At 40.0% G+C, this 22,435-nt stretch overlaps 1 protein-coding gene across 1 annotated transcript in view; it reads right to left on the bottom strand.

Annotated features, from left to right (window-relative positions):
* The window catches only part of LOC126458154 (39S ribosomal protein L2, mitochondrial), a 52,783-nt gene extending 32,585 nt beyond the window's left edge, over positions 1 to 20,198 (bottom strand). The window contains exons 1-2 of the mRNA XM_050095016.1: positions 19,796 to 20,198; positions 16,628 to 16,876 (exon numbers count right to left, since the gene is read on the bottom strand). Coding sequence (XP_049950973.1) covers positions 16,628 to 16,876; positions 19,796 to 20,033 — 487 coding nt within the window. The 5' untranslated portion in view covers positions 20,034 to 20,198. The remainder of the gene's footprint in view (positions 1 to 16,627; positions 16,877 to 19,795) is intronic.
* Positions 20,199 to 22,435: the final 2,237 nt, after the last annotated feature.

Below are 22,435 nucleotides of genomic sequence, written 5' to 3'. Positions count from 1 at the left end.
GGTAGAAAATAAGTTACCTTGGAATTGGAAGAATAAAATAATATCTACACCTAGAGACAATGTAGATAAATTTGTACAATATCTAGAACGCGTTGAATCAGTACTCAAAGAGGAGGAAAGCGCGAGAAGAGAGTATCGCCCTCCTGTTAGACAGAATGACAATCGCACTGATGCAAACATCAGCAGAATGAGTGTGCAGAGAGAAGGTAGGTCACGAGGGAGAGGCAGGACATATGATAATCGGGTCAGTGACCAGGGGCAGTATGGAGACAGCCGACAGATGTCAAGAGGTGATGCAACCAACTGGCGAAGGACATCAGTTAGCGGTGACACACCACGGCCGGAAAACTTGTAGCTGTCTACGATTATGCTAGCGTTCGTAGACAACGGCATTCCCAGTTAAACCCGCTGGCAAAACCATCCATAAGAAATGCACCAGTAAAACCACCTAGCATTAATATAGTTGCTACAAAAGAAGGGAAGAATAACAGGGAGCAACAAGAGACAGCAGAATTAATTAAAGTAGAGTTAATGGGGCACAGTAATATTAACAATAAGAATAAGAACACGCTTGTCGAAGAAATAAGTACTGATAATAAGGTTTTGAATCAGGAGGTGAAGGTAAATCTGCACAGCGAAACAGATGAGGATCTGTCTGACAGTGGTGGAAACAGAAATGAAGCAGAAGTCTAAGATGTGCTTAATAGGTTATTTGAAGCAGTTGAGGGTCGTGAAGAAGAAGAGGAAAAGGAAGAAGTGGAGGATATATATATTGCTGACGACACCTGGGTTAGGGTCGCAGAAACAGAGGTGAGTAAAGGAAGAGAAACACTAGAGAGATGTTTTGATTTAGCACTAGTGGACAGACTGGTAGGAGCTGCCACTAATAATCCACCCACAAGACAGGTTTTGACAGAAGGGAAACGGTGCAGGATTTATTAGACGAAGTAAAACCTGAAATCAAAAAAGAGTACTTAGGACAGCCAATAATAGAGTTCAGTGTATTAAATGAAAAGGTAAAGTGTTTAATAAGTACAGGATCAGAGGTGTGTGCTGTGTCACAAAATTTTGTGAATGGACTCCTAGATAATAAACAAGTAGTAAAGATGCCAGTAAGTGGCTTAAATATAATTGTAGCAACAGGAAAAACCAAGAAGGTTGTAGAGCAAGAAGTATTCCTACCCATAGTTGTAAAGGGGGTAGTAATTAAGCAGAACTTCTTAGTAATAAGTGGACTAAGCGTAGACATGCTGGTGAGTGCTGATTTTCTTAGTAAACATGAAGGATGGGTAAATTTCGGGATAAATGATGTAATGGTTAGAATTAATGGTAACCTTATAACAATACCCTTTAAAAGTAAGAGACCATGTGATGATACAGAACTGAATGACTTTCCAATCCGTATTTGCAAGACCACAAAACTGATGGAAGGCTACAATGAGTACAGTGGAGGTAAAGAAGTGGATCCGTCTGAGCTGGATAGCGTCAGAGAAATGATTGATGACAAATTACAGGACTTAAGCGATACCTCAGAGGGCTTTGCACTCTTTGCAAAGTTAAGTGCGTGACGAACACTAGGTCTCGAGTCATATGACAATACTATTTCCTTTCATTTCATATTGTCAACCTTCCCCTTATTTCATTCAGAACTTTTTACTATCTTCTTTCTTTCTTCACTATCTAGGAGCGTCAGAGACGAAAATACCTCAGAGGGCTTTGCATCCTTGCAGAGCTAAGTGCATGACGAACACTAGGTCTCGAGTCATATGACAATACTATTTCCTTTCATTTCGTATTGTCAACCTTCCCCTTATTTCATTCAGAACTTTTTACTATGATCTTTCTTTCTTCACTATCTAGGAGCGTTAAAGAGACGACAATACCTCAGCGGGCTTTGCACTCTTTGCAGAGCTAAGTGCGTGATGAACACTAGGTCTCGAGCCGTATGACAATACTATTTCATTTCGTATTGTCAACCTTCCCCTTATTTCATTCAGAACTTTTTACTATCATATTTCTTTCTTCACTATCTAGCGTTAGAGAGAGTACAAGGAGATTGTTTTGGGAACAGAGGCAGGGTGTGGCCTGCATAATGTCAGTAAAGGACTGAGAGGCAAGGTGTTGCCTGCTCAATCGTAGTATTAAGTATGTGAATAAATGGCGTGAGAACCTCGGGAGGTTGTTTTGGTAAGGGAGGTTAAGGTATGATACAGAGCAGCAAGGCTGTCTGTAAAATAATGGTAATATGTTGTAAGAAGAATATTTGTGTCAGGAAATGAGAAAATGTTTCAATAAGAATGTATGTGAGGAAATAATTACAGAGCAGCAAGGATGGCTGTAAAACGATGGTAATGTGTAACAGAGTAGTAAAAGTGTTGCCTGCTAAATAATAATAAACAAAGGAGTGAGAGGCAAGGTGTTGCCTGCTCAATGTTGGTAAAAGAAGGAGAGGCTATGCTTGTAAACAGAGTGAGGTAATGTAAGTAACAGCAACACATTTCCATTCAACCACAGTCCAATGTCAATGACTCAGTGCCCACTGCAATCATAATTAACTATCTCATTGGGTCAACATAGGTACATGTAGGGGTTGTCTGCTGCATAGCCCCTTGTTCAACAATATGGGCTTACCACTGTGCTCCAAAATGCTTGTGCCTATACCAGCACTGTATTTTGTTGTCAGATCTGCCACAGATCACCCATATGCTACTCCAGGATGAAAAGGTGGGCACAGAAGGGGAATTCATGATGGGCCACAACAAACCAGCCACAAGACTAAAAAAGAAAAAGCCATGCTGGAATAAGATTTGTCAGACTGTTTTGCTGACTGTTCCAACTATGATGGATCAGCAGTATCTTGAGCTCTGACAATGAAAGCACAAACATCTACGTCTTCATCTACATGGATACTCTGCAAATCACATTTAAGTGCCTGGCAGACGGTTCATCGAACCACCTTCACAATTCTCTATTGTTCAACTCTTGCGTAGCACGCGGAAAGAACGAACACCTGTATCTTTCTGTACGAGCTCCGATTTCTGTTATTTTATCATGGTGATCATTTCTCCCTATGTAGGTTGGTCTCAACAAAATATTTTCGCATTTGCAGGAGAAAGTAGGTGATTGGAATTTTGTGAGAAGATTCCATCACAACGAAAAACGCCTTTGTTTTAATGATGTCCACCACAAATCCTGTATCATTTCAGTGACACTCTCTTGCCTATTTCATGATAATTCAAAACAAGCTGTCGTTCTTTGAACTTTTTCGATGTACTCTGTCAATCCTATTGGGTAAGGATCCCACACCACGCAGTTGTATTCTAAAAGAGGACAGACAAGTGTAGTGCAGGCAGTCTACTTAGTAAATCTGTTACATTTTCTAAGTGTCCTGCCAAAAAAAATGCAGCCTTTGGTTAGCCTTCCCCACAACATTTCCTATGTGTTTCTTCCAATTTAAGTTGTTCGTAATTGTAATTCCTAGATATTTAGTTGAATTTATGGCCTTTAGATTTGACAAATTTATCACGAAACCGAAGTTTAACGGATTCCTTTTAGCAGTCATGTGGATGACTTCGCACTTTTCATTACTTGGAGTCAAACAGAAGCTCAAGCTCATACAGAAGCTGAAGGATCTGGTGCATATAAAATTGCTTTTGGCAATTGCAACTTTTCAGTCATTCAGTGAAGCTCAAGAAGACTGACAGTTGTATTAGAAACATGTAGCACCTCGTTACCAGGCAAGTGATGTTAAGGCTCCAGAATGACAATGAGTCTTCCTATTGTCTACAAAACAACACTGAGCAGAAATGCAAGTTTAGATGTTCTTGTCAACTATCGTACACAGTACCATTAATATGCAATATAGCACTTAGATTATCACCAGTCAGTGAAGTGTGTGCTCATGTGTTGTAGCAGTCAGATCTTTCTTTAGTTGAAGTTTTACACACTGCTGGAGCACTGGAGATTTCTCAAGCAGCTCAGGCTACTAATTTCACAGACAGTGAAATACCAGAACTGTCATCTCAATCAATCAACAAATGCAGTATAACCTAATGTGTTTGTTTGTGAAATTGCAAAATTGCTGAAGTAGTCCTCATTTGACAGGAATCAAACCCAGCACCATAACAGTTTTTCCACCTGCGAAATATTCACAGACTGCCTCGTTGTACCATTTGTTTCTCTCTCCATTTTACATCCAGCTGTCCACACTGTAGTGACACATGTCAACAGTGTTTTCATTAGGTTGTACATTAGATTTTTGTTACAGCTGGCAGCATTGTCAGCAGTCACACGTGCTGATGCAAATAAGAACCATCACAAAGGCAACGGGACAATGATATCACCATGCCACTGTATGTTGAAAGCAACAATACATGATATTCCAATTTTATTCCTTTTTGACACCAGGGCCTCTGTCTTTATCGTCCTACATATCTCAGATTGGAGGCTCCCCCTTAAAACCAGAAGCAGCTGAGTTGTGGATTTACATTCATCTTACAATTCCGATATTATGCCAGAAAGGTTTTGCAGCTAATGTATATGCAAGTCATCAGCATCCTTTGTTTTTTTGTAGTAGCAGAACCCTCAGTGGAAAATATTTTTGGGCTGGGTGATTATACAGCCTTCGGGTTTTCTATTCAACAACCAGCCCATGCAATTCAGAATACTATTTCATGTGCATAAGTGGATTTTTTTGAGTGCTTCCTTGTTTTCTCCAGGTCTGGGAATGGCTTGTAACTTCTTGTCATGCATTACATTAAAAGAGTTGGTAGTACCAAAATTTTTCAAAGCTCACTTGATATCTTTGCCAGTTTGTACAAACTGGCTGGCTAAGGCACTTCCTTCAGAAGCCTCTCCGGATCTTCATTATTTCTTTTCACAATGTCATGTACTTCATCTTTTCAACGGCATCTAGCAACTGAAAAAAATGACTGTTGGTGTCATGGTGATTGCGGAGGTTCTGTAACCCTGCGTATCACTTCACTTTCATCAGCCTCACTGGGACATTCCCAGAATGAAGAATCTGGCCCAGTGATGTGTATTGGTCAAGTACCAATGAGGATACTGCATGCAAGGCTCAATCATGCCAAGCTTCTGAGACATAGCAATCAGCACCACCACGTCAACAGCAGCTGTCGCATACGCCTACCAACCAGCCTTGGTATCGGGTGCATGTGGATTTTATGGGTCCATTCCATGTGGCCATGTGGTTGATTTCAGTAGATCAAAATGCAACAGACCACAATGGGGAACACTTCTAATGCCCTGGCCTCTATTTTTTCTATTGAAGGAGCATAATGAATTCTTGTCACTGACTATGGGCTGCAGTTGGCAACCCTGGTTTTCAGCAGTTTTGGACCCCGAAAAGAATCAAGCACATTATTGCACTTCTGTTGCACCCTTCCTCTAATTTCAGGGCCAAACATTTTGTGTGAACACTGAAACCACAGACAGAAAAACTACTAACATCCAAATTTATCGATTCTGCACTGCTTTCCTTTTTGTCATCTTACCAGGTGACACTGATCCAAAATCGAAGCCCAGCAGAACTCTGGCATGGCACCCTCATTGTTCCTTGCTAGACCTGTTGGAGCCTCTACTGACACAAGAAGAAGAAGAAGAAGAAGAAGAAGAAGAAGAAGTCACATATTTTAAGGTGGATGTCCCTAACTGGGGGTGCACGTTTGGACATATGGCTGACTGGCGGGATACATGACTTCATCACCTTCTAGTAAGACCACAAGCTGCTCCTGGTGGCACACCTCGAGGCATCACTCACTTGCACCATCCTGGGCAAGCTCCAACTCTGGATCTGCCACACCGACAAGGGCAGCACACCTCACTGACCCCAAAACTCAACACCAGCAGATATAGGGTCCAATTCTACACTAACATCCCAGGTGGTGGGCACCTGACATTCCTTGTTCTCCTGCCGTCATACATCACCCTTGTGGATTTGCACACAGGTGATACAGAGGAGATCCCCCAGTCTGCGCTGGGTCTGATTTTAGACCCACAGCTTTCTTCAGATGCAGCAGAAAGATTCAAGTCTGAATCACCATCACTTCTTGCCTCTCCAGTGCCAGACATGGGAGCAGCTCCTCTACTGTCAGCACCTGAAGCCACACCATAGCATTTGCAGCAGGCCATGCCCACCTTGTCCTCCCTCCACTTGTCCAACGTGGTTCCACCCTATGGGCCAATGCAAATGGGGTGGAATATTGTAATCCCACCAAGCATATCGATGGAGTGCTCAATGCATAGATCTGGCAAGGTCATTAGATGTTGTGTGGAAGGATACATCTGAGAGCACCAGATCACACAACACAACACCCATGATAGATGTAAGGACTGCCACGGACCATCATGGTTTCACTTGTCAACTAAAAGATGTTTATAGCAAAGTTATCTGGTGCATTTACCATATTTTACAGGCTATAAGACATTACAGCATATAAGAATCACCTTAATTTTTACATAGTTTTTTATCATTTTTACCATCTTTATTATTAGACTACAAAGCCTGACCAAAAGAAGAAAAGTTCTTAGTTTATAAAACCGAACTGAACTTTAAAATCCTTGAAAATTGTCATGTGAACTTTGTTGTTGTTGTTGTTGTTGTTGTTGTTGTTTGTCGGGTTTCACCCATGGTTCATTTGTTTCATTCATCTATCATATAAACTTTAAATGGCTTATTTATTGAGACATCAAGAGGTTGCAGTTGTGAAGTAAGTCCCCCCTGAATAACAGCAAATTGTGTATTTCCCTGTCTCAGTTTCTCTTTCACAGAATTTTTCAAATGACTGCAAAGGTGATCATGCACAAGAAGAGAACTATTCTTCAATACAGCACCTTTCCTTCTCTCTCACACTATGTTAATCTCTAATTTCACACCAGCCTCATCCATCCAACCCTTATCATTTATGTGAATAGCAACACCTGGTGATATTTCAGAAGTTTTTGGAATTCTTTTGCACTTGAAAATGATCACTGGATTCAGTTTAGTACCATCAGCACAACATGAAAGGACAACAGGGTAGCACCATTTTTTCATGTCCACTTGTTTTTATAGTTACAGTTGTAGCACCTTTCATGGCAACAGTCCTGTTACTCGGCACATCAACTGTCAGAGGAGTTCAGCATATGTACACTTAGTTATACACTGATTTCCTTTCAATGTTGAATAATGAAGCAATGGAAAGATAACAATTTTTCTTCACACTCTTGTAACATTTACTGAAATGCTTTCGTTTGCACGCTAAGTCCACGACACTTCATAAACCTGTAGCACCAACCAACTCCATCCTTAATGTCTGTTAAGTTCCACTGTAGCACTAGCTTATGAGTGTGTATTTGAACAATTTTTGTACTAATTCCAAAGCCATTTTAACTGTGTCCTTGAATCCATTTCAATATGTCATCACCTAGTTTTGGCCAATTTGCATTCAGTCCTCTATTTTCACATTTAGTCTCCCTCTCTTTTTTTCCCCCTAGGCCACCAATCGCGAACAGTTTTTTTCTGTTGGTGAAGGGCTAGAGCTCACTCAGCTGCTCTGTTTCCATGGTCGTCTGCATGTGCTATTACACTTGTGTTCAGAAAAGAAAAAGAAAAAAGAAAACAGAACATCTTGAATAACTAGAGATAGGACATTCACATTCACAGGATGTGTAAATTAGTATGTTCTGCAGAAATGATTAGTATTTGAACCATGTCGACCCTCGGATTCAAGGTCAACATCGATACTGCAGTGCACACCACCTACTGGTAAAATGTGCCTATGTCTCACACTGTCAGTATAAACCAAAGGTATTGAATCAATGTGACTTGAGCAGACATGCAGGATGCCTTGCAGATGTATACACAAACAATAGCATTAAATCAGTGAGTATGAAAGAGGGTGCATTATTGGCATGAGAGAACACATTTCATCCATCTGGGCAATTGCTGCTCATGTGGGACGAAGTGTTTCGGCAGTGCAATGGGCGTGTGCACAATGGTTTGTGGAAGGTCAGATGGGTCAGGTTACACCATCCAGACCAACCCCAGAGAAGATCGACACCTTAACCAAATGGCATTGCATGCCACATCTGTGCCCTCCTCCCTCTGGCAGAACAGTGGAACACATTGTACGCTAACAGGGGTGACAGTCCATTGCTGTTTATTATGGCATGGGTTACATGTGTGACAACTTCTCCACCTACCTTTGACGAATGTGAAGAAACATGCTAGATGGCAATAATGTATGGAACAAAGTCACTGAGGACAGAAATGGCATCAGATAGTGTTTTCAGATGAATCCAGGCTCTGTTTGTTTGAAAACAATGGCCGCATTTTGGGTTTCCAGGCGGGGAGCGGCATCACAGTGCATGCAGATGCACACATACCATACAGTGCCAACTCAAGGCCTTCTGATGGAGCGTACTATTGGGTACAACCACAAATCACACTTGTGCTTGTCCAGGTCACTGTGACCTACATGAATGACATCCTGTGACCCGTAGCCACACACTTTCTGCACAGCACCCAAACACCATTCATCAGCAAGACAATGCATCACCACATGTTGCTGCATGAACAAGTGCCTTCTTCGTGTCACAGGTTGCCAGATTCTTCCCCTGGCTTGGCGTGTTGCCAATTGAAAATGTTTAGGATACAGTGAAGCGATGAGTGCACTGCTGTGACGCAATGCCTACCACCACAGATGAACTTTGGAACCTGGTGAATGCAGCATGCATGGCTATACCACAGGACGCCATTCGCGCCTTATCGTGTTGAGGCCATCACGCATGGAACAAGTTATCAGTTCCACTGGTGGATCCTGTGCCTGCTAGGCAACAGGACTCATGCTGAACTGAGGTGAGTGAAATGTTAATAATTTCTGCAGAACATACTAATGTACATGTCCTGTGAATATGAACTTCCTATCTCTAGCTGTTTAAGGGGTCCTGTTTCTTCTGAACACGAGTGTACTTTTAATTTATAGCCATCATATGAATACCTTTTACTTTTTTTCCACTGCAAAACTAGCTACTAACAAAAATATTGTACTGTTATCGATAATACAAATCACTTTCAATTCAAGTTCACTGGCACCATAGAATGCAATAACACATCAAAGGCTAGACAGTGTTCTGGGTTTGTGATGGCGAGGTGGAAGGGAGACAGTTTTAGCAAGCTTGTGAATCCTCACAACTCATGTTCATTGCACTGGTGCACTGCTGCTGCCAGTTGAATCCAATGTTGCCTGATAGTGATAGGTTTCCTGTATCATTGATTATATGGCCATTTTTAAGACTGGTGGAAATTTTAAATAGAACACTGACATTTTTATATTAATTTCAAGTATAAGATGCATCTGAATTTTGGAGGCAATTTTTTGAAGAAAAAAATGTGTGTTATTGCCCATAAAATATGGTACTGATGATGGCCCTGCACTTCATGATTTTCTACTGGACTGTGATTCAGAGATTGCTGTTACCCACCAGTGAAGTTCAGCCATCGCTGTCTGCCTGATGCAGTACTGTCTTTGCTCGCCTTTCCACCAACTGTTGTCTAAGTGAACAAATCGAGAACAATATGGGTGCACCAATAGTGTGTTTCATATCCAAGCGGTTCCCAGTTCAAACTACAAACAGTGTTCTCCAGCATTGACTTGAGTTATTCAACAAACATTCAAAGTACTGTATTGGCCATGAGGTAATCACTTCCACATTTCTTTTGTTTTGTATTTTTTCCAGAAGAGTCAGGAATTATTACTGTCTGTGATTTAATTGAGAACAAGTTTTGCTTAACAAAAGCTTTGTTGTTGAAGTATACTTGCAATAATTATGTTAAGTAGGAAGGAAGGAAGGAGGATTAAGATTTAATGTCTCATTGACATCAAGTTCATTAGAGATGGAACATATGCTCTTAATGTTCCTTTCAAAGGCACCCTCATGGCAGCTGCCTGCAATCGTTTAGGGAAGTCATGCAAAACTAAATCTGGTTGGCAGGATAAGGATTTGAACCATCATCCTCCTGAATGTAAGTGCAGTGTGCTAACCACTGCACCACCCCTGTCGGTAATAATAATGTATTCCATACACATCCTTTCTACATTCCAGAGACCACACTCCAGAGGATCTGAGGAAAATACATTCAGAAACTATATTCCTGAAGTCTTACTCTTCCTTCTTTGCTTTGCAATTGGTTTTAATCACAGCTATCTCAATCTTTGATGAGGGATGTGGTGATTTCGTAGAAGCATCGTTTTGAGTTGTCTGCCTCCTGAGTAATGGATTGGACCGGGTGACTCTCACACTAATGACCACTGCAGCTGCTTTACAGAAATGTCTGACCTGGTTACTAATGCAATCTGGGAAGGATGCTTGTAAATATGAGTACTAGTATCTACTTCATCTTCCTGTCTCTCTCTCTCTCTCTCTCTCTCTCTCTCTCTCTCTCTCTCTCTCTGTGTGTGTGTGTGTGTGTGTGTGTGTGTGTTTACCTTTATTTTCTGCTCTTTACTCTCTCCTTTTCAGTAGTTGCAGGGGCAACAGTCTGGATGATTGACTGATCTGGCCTTGTAACATTAACCAAAACGGCCTTGCTGTGCTGGTACTGCGAACGGCTGCAAGCAAGGGGAAACTACAGCCGTAATTTTTCCCGAGGACATGCAGCTTTACTGTATGATTAAATGATGATGGCGTCCTCTTGGGTAAAATATTCCGGAGGTAAAATAGTCCCCCATTCGGATCTCCGGGCGGGGACTACTCAAGAGGACGTCGTTATCAGGAGAAAGAAAACTGGCATTCTACGGATCGGAGCGTGGAATGTCAGATCCTTTAATTGGGCAGGTAGGTTAGAAAATTTAAAAAGGGAAATGGATAGGTTAAAGTTAGATATAGTGGGAATTAGTGAAGTTCAATGGCAGGAGGAACAAGACTTGTGGTCAGGTGATTACAGGGTTATAAATACAAAATCAAATAGGGGTAATGCAGGAGTAGGTTTAATAATGAATAAAAAAATAGGAGTGCGGGTTAGCTACTACAAACAGCATAGTGAACGCATTATTGTGGCCAAGATAGACACAAAGCCCATGCCTACTACAGTAGTACAAGTTTATATGCCAACTAGCTCTGCAGATGATGAAGAAATTGATGAAATGTATGACGAGATAAAAGAAATTATTCAGGTAGTGAAGGGAGGCGAAAATTTAATAGTCATGGGTGACTGGAATTCGTCAGTAGGAAAAGGGAGAGAAGGAAACATAGTAGGTGAATATGGATTGGGGGGAAGAAATGAAAGAGGAAGCCACCTTGTAGAATATTGCACAGAGCATAACTTAATCATAGCTAACACTTGGCTCAAGAATCATAAAAGAAGGTTGTATACCTGGAAGAATCCTGGAGATACTAAAAGGTATCAGATAGATTATATAATGGTGAGACAGAGATTTAGGAACCAGGTTTTAAATTGTAAGACATTTCCAGGGGCAGATGTGGATTCTGACCACAATCTATTGGTTATGAACTGCAGATTGAAACTGAAGAAACTGCAAAAAGGTGGGAATTTAAGGAGATGGGACTTGGATAAACTGAAAGAACCAGAGGTTGTAGAGAGTTTCAGGGAGAGCATAAGGGAACAATTGACAGGAATGGGGAAAGAAATACAGTAGAAGAAGAATGGGTAGCTCTGAGGGATGAAGTAGTGAAGGCAGCAGAGAATCAAGTAGGTAAAAAGACGAGGGCTAATAGAAATCTTTGGGTAACAGAAGAAATATCGAATTTAATTGATGAAAGGAGAAAATATAAAAATGCAGTAAATGAAGCAGGCAAAAAGGAATACAAACGTCTCAAAATTGAGATCGGCAGGAAGTGCAAAATGGCTAAGCAGGGATGGCTAGAGGACAAATGTAAGGATGTAGAGGCTTGTCTCACTAGGGGTAAGATAGATACTGCCTACAGGAAAATTAAAGAGACCTTTGGAGAGAAGAGAACCACTTGTATGAATATCAAGAGCTCAGATGGCAACCCAGTTCTAAGCAAAGAAGGGAAGGCAGAAAGGTGGAAGGAGTATATAGAGGGTTTATACAAGGGCAATGTACTTGAGGACAATATTATGGAAATGGAAGAGGATGTAGATGAAGATGAAATGGGAGATAAGATACTGCGTGAAGAGTTTGACAGAGCACTGAAAGACCTGAGTCGAAACAAGGCCCCGGGAGTAGACAACATTCCATTAGAACTACTGATGGCCTTGGGAGAGCCAGTCCTGACAAAACTCTACCATCTGGTGAGCAAGATGTATGAGACAGGCGAAATACCCACAGACTTCAAGAAGAATATAATAATTCCAATCCCAAATAAAGCAGGTGTTGACAGATGTGAAAATTACCGAACTATCAGTTTAATAAGTCACAGCTGTAAAATACTAACGCGAATTCTTTACAGACGAATGGAAAAACTGGTAGAAGCGGACCTCGGGGAAGATCAGTTTGGATTCCGTAGAAATGTTGGAACACGTGAGGCAATACTAACCTTACGACTTATCTTAGAAGAAAGATTAAGAAAAGGCAAACCTACGTTTCTAGCATTTGTAGACTTAGAGAAAGCTTTTGACAATGTTGACTGGAATACTCTCTTTCAAATTCTAAAGGTGGCAGGGGTAAAATACAGGGAGCGAAAGGCTATTTACAATTTGTATAGAAACCAGATGGCAGTTATAAGAGTCGAGGGGCATGAAAGGGAAGCAGTGGTTGGGAAAGGAGTGAGACAGGGTTGTAGCCTCTCCCCGATGTTATTCAATCTGTATATTGAGCAAGCAGTAAAGGAAACAAAAGAAAAATTTGGAGTAGGTATTAAAATTCATGGAGAAGAAGTAAAAACTTTGAAGTTCGCCGATGACATTGTAATTCTGTCAGAGACAGCAAAGGACTTGGAAGAGCAGTTGAATGGAATGGACAGTGTCTTGAAAGGAGGATATAAGATGAACATCAACAAAAGCAAAACGAGGATAATGGAATGTAGTCAAATTAAATCAGGTGATGCTGAGGGAATTAGATTAGGAAATGAGACACTTAAGGTAGTAAAGGAGTTTTGCTATTTAGGGAGTAAAATAACTGATGATGGTCGAAGTAGAGAGGATATAAAATGTAGACTGGCAATGGCAAGGAAATCGTTTCTGAAGAAGAGAAATTTGTTAACATCGAGTATAGATTTAAGTGTGAGGAAGTCGTTTCTGAAAGTATTTGTATGGAGTGTAGCCATGTATGGAAGTGAAACATGGACGATAACCAGTTTGGACAAGAAGAGAATAGAAGCTTTCGAAATGTGGTGCTACAGAAGAATGCTGAAGATAAGGTGGGTAGATCACGTAACTAATGAGGAGGTATTGAATAGGATTGGGGAGAAGAGAAGTTTGTGGCACAACTTGACTAGAAGAAGGGATCGGTTGGTAGGACATGTTTTGAGGCATCAAGGGATCACAAATTTAGCATTGGAGGGCAGCGTGGAGGGTAAAAATCGTAGAGGGAGACTAAGAGATCAATACACTAAGCAGATTCAGAAGGATGTAGGTTGCAGTAGGTACTGGGAGATGAAGAAGCTTGCACAGGATAGAGTAGCATGGAGAGCTGCATCAAACCAGTCTCAGGACTGAAGACCACAACAACAACAACAACACTCTCTCCAATGAACAGTGGAGTATCTATACTTTGTGTGGGATGGCTACCTGAGCAATAACAGCAATTAATGTTGGAAGAGGGAAAAACCAGACCATTTAGTCCTGGGTTTACGTGACCTCCCAAAGTGGTCTTACCATACTGCTAGTGGTTAAAGTAATGCATAGAGTTAGCAATGTTAGACATTCTACATAATATAACGAGGAGTACTCCTCTCTTTCTTGTTTCCTCCACCCACCTGTTCTGCAACTTTTTAATACTAATCCCCTGTATTTTCCTGCCTGTTACAGGCATTTTTCAGAAGCTAATTGGATAGCGTCACGTAACTGCAATTGGATATGTCACAGTCTTACTGTTGAGTTGCAGAGCTGTTTGGTATGATGCATATCGTGTATGTCCCAATATTAGAAGATTAAATTATGGAAGCAATTTTCAGGTTTTATAGCTCCTATGAACACCAAAAAATATGTTGCATTCACAAAGAGGACTTGTACTCAAATTTTCCCCCTCCCTTCCTTAAAATAGAAAATACACTCGTGTTCAGAAAAAACAGAGCACCTTGAACAACTAGAGATGGGACATTCATATTCACAGTAGGTGCACATTAATATGTTCTGCAGAAATGATTAGCATTTCAGTCACCTCAGTTCAGCATGTGTCCTGTTGCCTAGTAGCTAAATGGTCTGCCATGAGCTCTAATAACTTGTTCCATGTGTGATGGCATTGATACAAATAAGGTGCAAATGGTATCCTGTAGTGAAACCATCCATGCTGCATTCACCTGGTTCCAAAGTTCATCTGTGGTGGATGGCACTGGGTCAGAGCACTGCACTTGTCGTTTCACCACATCCCACACATTTTCAGTTAGTGGCAGGTCTGGTGATATGGTGGGCCAGGGCAAAAGGCTAACATCCTGTGACACCAAGAAGGCAAGTGTTTATGCATTGTCTTGCTGAAGAATGGTGTCTGGAATGTCGTGCAGAAAGGGTATGTTACAGGTTGCAGGATGTCATTCACGTGGGTCACATTGCTCACAGTGCCCTGGACATGCACCAACTGTGATTTGTGGTTGTACTCAATAGCACTCCTTACCATACGGCCTTGAGTTGGCGCTGCATGTCTTGTGGAAATGCAGTCACTGTGATACCGCTCCCCCTGTCTGGAGAACAAAAATGCAGCCATCATTTTCAAACAAACAGAACTGCGATTCATCTAAAAACACAATCTGATGCCATTCCTGTCCCCAGTGATGCCGTTCCACACACCACTATGATCTAGCATGTTTCTGCACATTTGTCAAAGGTAGGTGGAGAAGTGGATGATTTTTTTTTCTGAACATGAGTGTATTTTTTGTTCTGAGATCAAGTTACATGGCAAGTCTCCTATAACAATCTGGGTCAGTCTGTTCAAACATTAAAGGGAGACAAGAAGCATACACACTCCATCAGAACTGTACCTAGTAAAGCACTGCAGTATTCAGAACAACCTTCATGTTGCAAACAGATTTTCTTTTATCTTTAAGCACATTTGTGCCATGTTACTAATCATTTGAACAAAACACTCAACAGAGTCTCACTTTTTATAAATAACTCATTAGGACGTTATTTATGAAAAAGTTTGTGATTGCTAAGTAATATATTTTTCACTTCAAACAACAATTAGTACATCAAATGACATAACAGTTACTGTAATTTTTAATTGTATTCAGACTTGTAAATGACATAATAGTATACTGAAGGAATGTGTAGCCATTGTTAGTATGTTATGTTAAGATGATGAGACCCATGTATAAAGAGACATTACAAAAGTCTTCAGCAACGATCAAAAAGATTTCGTGGATGGGGAAAGGATTGCCAGCGGTTCCTGCACTTGCACCTTGTTATTTAAAGTACCCTCCCCTTGTTGGCTATATAGTACTTGCATGTATACAATCTTCCTTCTAATACCGGTATACAACAAGCAGAATTAGTTCTTTTTGCAGATGACACTAGTATTGTAATCAGATCTTGCATACATACAGAAAGAGAAGAAATGGTAAACGATGTTCTTAAAAGTATCATTGATTGGTTTTCTGGGAATGCTCTCAATACCAATTTTAAAAAGACACAATATATTGACACATGTTGAGGAAATAATAAACAGGGCGTAAATTTCAAAATTCTTAGGTGTCCATATTTATGAAAATTTAAACTGGAAAAAGCACATTTTTTGCAACTACTAAATCACCTTACTTCAGCCACGTTTGCACTCAGAATCATTGCAAACCTTGGTGGATAGATAAATCAGTGAGTTGACTTACTTTGCATATTTTCATTCAATAATGTCGCATGGAACAATGTTCTGGGATAACTAATCTTTAAGAAATGAAGTCTTCGTTGCTCTAAGGGCAATACTGGTGCCCACCCATGATCATCTTGTAGACATCTGCTTAATGAGTTGGGTATTCTGACTACTGCTTCACAGTATATTTATTCCCTCATGAAGTTTGTTGCAAATAATGCACTACATTTCAAAAGGAACAATGCTGTACATATTTACAATATTGGAAAGATAAATGACATTCATTACTCCACATCAAGGTTAGCAGAAAAAGGGGTGCACTATGTTGCAATAAAAATGTTTGATCCCTTATCCAAGGATATAAAATGGTTAACAGACAGCTTTGAAAACAAACCAAAAAAGTATCTTCTTGACAACTCTTTCTACTATGTAGAAGAATTTTCTCTTATCGTAATGTGGATGAGAATCATTAATTCAGATGTGTACATTAATAAATAATCTTATAAATTTTTTGAATGTAATCATATTCAAAAATTAGTATGCGATGTAATGATGTGGAATGAGTCTTTTACATTCCAACTTATCTTGAAAAATTATCCATAGAATATGAAACTAACAAACAGAACCAAATTAACATTAAATTATCAGCAGCATTCAACAAATATATTTATATTTACAACACAGACCTGCAATCCTTGGTATCTCTGATGATGTTTTTATGAGATCACCTTCTTTCATGTTTTCTGTGGCTAGGATGTACCTAAGGTTATCACCACTGCCAACAAGAGCAATGTGTGCCGTTCTGCAACCATCAACCAAAATCTGGAGAACTCTTTCAACCAGAGGTGGCCCTGAAGAAGGGCCTATCCTTTTCCAATCAATCCAGTGATACTTGTGTTTAATTCCTCCACCTATACCCTTTGCAACAAGGCGACCTGAAATCATATGATTTGTTTAGAGGCAGTGTCAAAATTGTATAGTGGTAGATGAATATATGCTTTTAACAGTAAAATCAGTATAATCAATAACAACAAGTTCCCAATAATAATTAAAAATTAACACATTTAAGCACTGAAAATATGACAAATGTATACCTTATTCATATGTTGCACATAGCCTAGATATTTGTCAAGTTTTCACCATAAATCCCCATAATATTTTTAACTGCATATAAAGCACATGTTACATTGATGTGACAAAAGTCATAGAATACCTCCTAATATTGTGTCAGACCTCCTTTTGCCCAGTGTAGTGCAACAACTCAGTGTGCCATGGACACAATTCCTTGGAAGTCCCCTGCAGACATACTGCTTCTATAGCAGTCCGTAACTATGAAGGTGTTATCAACCCAGGATTTTGTGCATGAAGTGACCTCCCAATTATGCTCCACAAATGTTTGAAGGGTTCTGGGTGATCTAGGTGGCCAACTCATTTGCTCGAATTGTCCAGAATATTCTTCAAACCAATCACAAGCAATTGTGGCCTGGTGACATGGTGCATTGGCATCCATAAAAATTCCACTGTTGTTTCAAAAGTCCATGAATGGCTGCAAATGGTCTGCACATAGCTGAACAGAACCATTTTCAATCAATGATAGGTTCAGTTGGACCAAAGGACCCACTCCATTCCATGTAAACACAGTCCATACCATTATGGAGCCACCACCACCAGCTTGCACAGTGCCTTTTCAACAACTTGGGTCCATGGCTTCGTGTGATCTGCGCCACACTTGAACCCTGCCATTACTTTTTCAAATTGAATTGGAACTCATCTGACCTGGCTATGGTTTACCAGTTATGTACGGTCCATCTAATATGCACAAGCCCAGGAGAGGCCCTGCAGGTGGTGATGTCTGTTAGCAAAGGCAAAACGCCATCAGCTAGTGCATTTTCCTCAGTGAGAGGTAATGCTTCAATCAGATATTCTCAGCACACTCTTGAGACTGCGGACCTATGAATGTTGATTTCCCTAACGATTTATGAAATGGGATGTTCTCTGCATCTAGCTCCAACTACCATTCTGCATTCAAAATCTATCAATTCCCATCGTGCAGCCATAATCACATTGGGAACCTTTTCACATGAATCTCCTGAGTGTGCAAATGACAGCACCGCCAATGCACTGCCCTTTCATACCTTGTGTATGCTATACTAACGCCATCCGTATACACGCATATCATCATTCTATGACTTGTCACTCAGTGTATAGTAATAATAATAATAATAATGGAAATTGTTGGATAAAAAATTATGTAAAATATGGGGAAGGCAACCACTCCTCTTAAGCGGGCTGATGCATGGGGCAGAGAAACATCTTTTAGAAAACAGTATTCACACTAGCTTTTAAGCTAGATAGGCTACAACCCTGTCTTACTACTGTTTCATCTACAGCTTCCCTCTCAAAATCTTTGACTTTAATAAATGTAGTCTGTATAATTTGTAATAACTCAGTGATATCAGCACTTGCAGTATTTCCATATGAAGTTCCAGAAATCAAAAAGGTGGAAGGTGCTACAGTTATTGTTTAAATATATACCCCATGGTACTCAAAATTCTTTGTTAGGTGTAGCTTATAAGAAAAATCAATTTCAGTTTAAATGACATTCAGATTACAGATTTAATGAAGCACTCAATACCACTTCACCAACTCATAACCATACTGTTCCCTTTCAACCTGAGATCTATGCTACAGATCAGAGTGTCCCCGGAACCTAAAATTCAAAAACTAATACAGCAGCAAAAGAAATTGTCAGCATCCTGTTCTCTTTACGCATGAGCACATATGACATAATATGTCACAACAGCATTACGCTAGGGGACAAATCCGGCATGCGGTTTCGGTAGGTTCAGCTGATGCCAAGCTACAATACTAAAATGAAAGAAGCTAAAATAATTTCCATAATTACTTTACTCTTTCATATTTAGGGCCGGAATAAAAAAAAATAAATAAAAAAAAACATATTACGAGGAATACTTTACATTAGTCATCAGCTTCCACCAGTGACATAATGATAATGGCTGCTGTGACATCACCTTTGGTCCCTATTTTCACAGTTAGTTGTTAGTGTGTGAATCCAAAGAATGTAGAACAAAACACCTGGTTGTGGGGACTGACTGATCTGAAGCTTAGACTGACATCTAGGTTATAATAGTTTGGTTGTGAGTTGGTAAAATCCAACAAATGTGAAAGTGAAACATCTTGGTTGTGGTGAGACTGATCTGTAGCTTAGTCCATTTGAAAGAAATCACTGAATATATGAAATTTTAATTAGCACACTGTTTACAACATTTGTCGCACATTTCCTACATCACTGATCAAAGACAGTGATAAGTATCAAACATTCCTCATTATTCAAAATGTCAACAGATTTAGGTTTACACACTACTTATAATGCATCATAAACTTGAAAATCTAGTCTAGCAATTTTTGCTGTGTGTGTGTGTGTGTGTGTGATTATTGATTGTAGCAATGAGAACATTAGAGCTTAATTAATGTATGTAATCAATTCCAGTTCAGTTTAGTGAAATGTTTTTGGTAAGTACCATGCAGAAGGCCTAATGCTGTGAAGGTATCCAATAGCAAACCGATAGATCCTCTATGGGAAATACACTTCATTCAAGCGATGAATACTACGTTCTAATGAACGACATGAAGCTGGTTGGTTAAACACAACAGTAAAGGGCACAGTGAGTGTTAGTGTATGAGCTATCCATTGCTACGACAACACACAATGTACGGTTAATTATCAATGGAAGATATCTAGAATACGCTCAGATTTTTTGTGTTTTATTATACTCACTCAGTAATTCATTTCATTTACTCCAATCAACAAGAGAACTTCAAGCAAACTATACCTGTAACTGGATCACGTCCACCCAAATTTGTGACTCTGAGAGGCTTAACAGTATACTTTTCTTCGTAATGAACTATCCGACGGTATGATTTTCCTTTTACTCCTGGTTTTGGAACTTCAAGGTGACTCACTTTTGATTTACATCTTACTGGCACATTTTCAAGGGGTTTGAGGAACTGATTCAGTCCACATACAACATTTTGTAAAGAACGTACTGAAAGTTTCTGAAACCACGACATTAGTGCAAATGGCAGAATGATCCTATACGAAGAATGTTTCCTTATGCCAGCCCCAAAATTATAAAATAGTTATCCGTCAACAAATAATTAACCCATACACAACACCACTTCACTATTCATAACAAACAATCAAACATCCACCCCCTCCAGCAGTCGAAACTTCGGCCAATGCCAATGCACATTGCAGCCATCTGCTCGAAAACAAAAGTTCCCATATTAGAGACAATGTCCCTCTCACTTTAAAAATAATCGTTCATATACATGTATACAAAAGTAAAACAAAAAGTAATGATATGCATACGTTTTTTAATTATAGTAAGCTAAAATTTTATCCAAGCACATTACAACAAATTCGGGTCATAAGTAATTTTCATTAAATGAGAAATATAATTCTGCGTCAGTCACTACCTCAGAACCATCAACGTAATCCGTAGTGGAAGAAATTGTGTCAAGAGCCTTAGAGACAGACTAACGGTGTGTGACTAGTTTAAATTCTCTCTGTGAATAGTTCGTAATTTCTACGGTTTAGTCTCGGTTACACTGGTGTGACATTTTCTCCATATGGCACTACATTACATTTATCGTTTTCCATGGATCCCTTGGAGAGGAGTCTCTGGGATGTGGAAGTTCACACTATAACATTAACGAATACAGATTCGGATAAATAAATTCTCCATATTTCCTGCACAGGGAGAGGATAGAGCTGAACATGGAGAGGTGGGAGGATGAGATGTGTGCAATGTTAGATTAGAACAGATTAACATTTGTTCAATGGACCATGCTTCGCAACTATGTGGAACATGACAGTTGAACCAAAGGTTTCATAATTTTTTTATAATTCTGAAATCAATAATTTATGTCATTGAATAGAAGGAGCTAATTTGTTTTTAAATGCTGGTTGGCAATCTGTCAGAGTTTTGATGCCATTTCGTAAGTGACTAAAGACATTTCTAGGGCATAATTTTCACATTTCGGTGCCAAAGTTAGTTTGCACCCATAATATCTACAATGCAATAACCCTAATAGCATAATTCAATCCCTATTGATTCACGCATCCAAAAATTTTTGAATATTCTGCCTTGCTACAACTTCTGTTCGAACTCTGTATTTATTAATGGCGTTGTGTCATCTTTTGAACATAACTGTATATACTGAACTTTATCAAAATTTAATGAGAGTCCATTTGCAGAGAACCGCTGAATAATTTTCTGAAAGATATTATTTACAATTTCCTCAGCTATTTTTTTTTTGGGGGGGGGGGGGTGATTAATGTACTTGACTCATGAGAAAAACGAATTGGCTTTGTAGTGTGGTGAATGTGCAGTGGCAAGCCATGAAAATACAGGAAGTCTATGATTAAAGTTCCATTTTAAAACCGCTGTAGAAAGAGGATCACTGCTCAGATGACATGAAAACTAAACAGCATATTAGTAACGCAGGGGAAACGTCATGGAAAAAAGAATTAACGAAAATCTGGCCAACAAATGGTGCTGTAAGCATCAGACTCGCAGCACACGGCTATTCCTCAGTTTGCGTGCTAGACGCCCAATATGACTGCCTCTATGAAAGATAGTGTGCTGTTGGTAAAGCTCTTTTTCAAGAATGGTGACTGTGTGCCAGCAGCCCAACAGATGTTCCAGACGTTCAAGGATATGAAAAAAAGACATTGGTCTGACTTCTGCTAAGATTCTGGAGAAAATAACTACAAAAATCGAAAAGACAGTTTCTTTTGAAGTGTAATGCGGGAATGGGGGAAAGCACTTGATCCAACGTCTTCCAAAGAAGTGACCCCAGCATTGCAGGAGTGGCTGAGCAGAGGTGTGCAAACATGCAGTGCATGGGGAACTGCTCGAACAATGGACATGCCTGTGAACATGATGTATAAAATCCTATGAAACATCTAGCAATGTTGTCCGTATAAAATCATCCATGTTCAAGAGTTGCTTCCTGCTGACCTGGCAGTAAGAAAAATGTTCACCCTGGAATTTCTTGCTTGCATGAAAGTAGACACTGAATGCCCACGGAACATATTGTGGACAGACAACGCCAATTTCCATCTCCAAGGATATGTCAATTTGCAGAATTGCAGAACATGGGCAATGAGAAATCTACACCTATTTCGACCTTGCCAATTCATTCTGCAAAGGTAGCTGTGTGGTGCGGGTTAGTGGCATCATTTATTTTATGGCCGTATTTTTTCGAGGAGATGTGTTCTGCTTGTCCTGTTGCCTGAATCATCACTGGGAAATGCTATGAGAGTCTTCTGCTCACCAACATCATTCCAATACTTTAACAATGTGGATGTGTTCCGGCATAAAGTCAAGCGCCGGCACGCCAGGAGGGAACGTTAGAGCAGAGAGGGCTCTGAGACGACGTCGCCCAATTACACACTGACCGACCCC

The sequence above is a fragment of the Schistocerca serialis genome, chromosome 2, assembly GCF_023864345.2.
Source record: "Schistocerca serialis cubense isolate TAMUIC-IGC-003099 chromosome 2, iqSchSeri2.2, whole genome shotgun sequence".
Taxonomy (NCBI): Eukaryota; Metazoa; Arthropoda; class Insecta; order Orthoptera; family Acrididae; genus Schistocerca; species Schistocerca serialis.
This window is presented reverse-complemented; position numbering and strand designations above follow the sequence as displayed.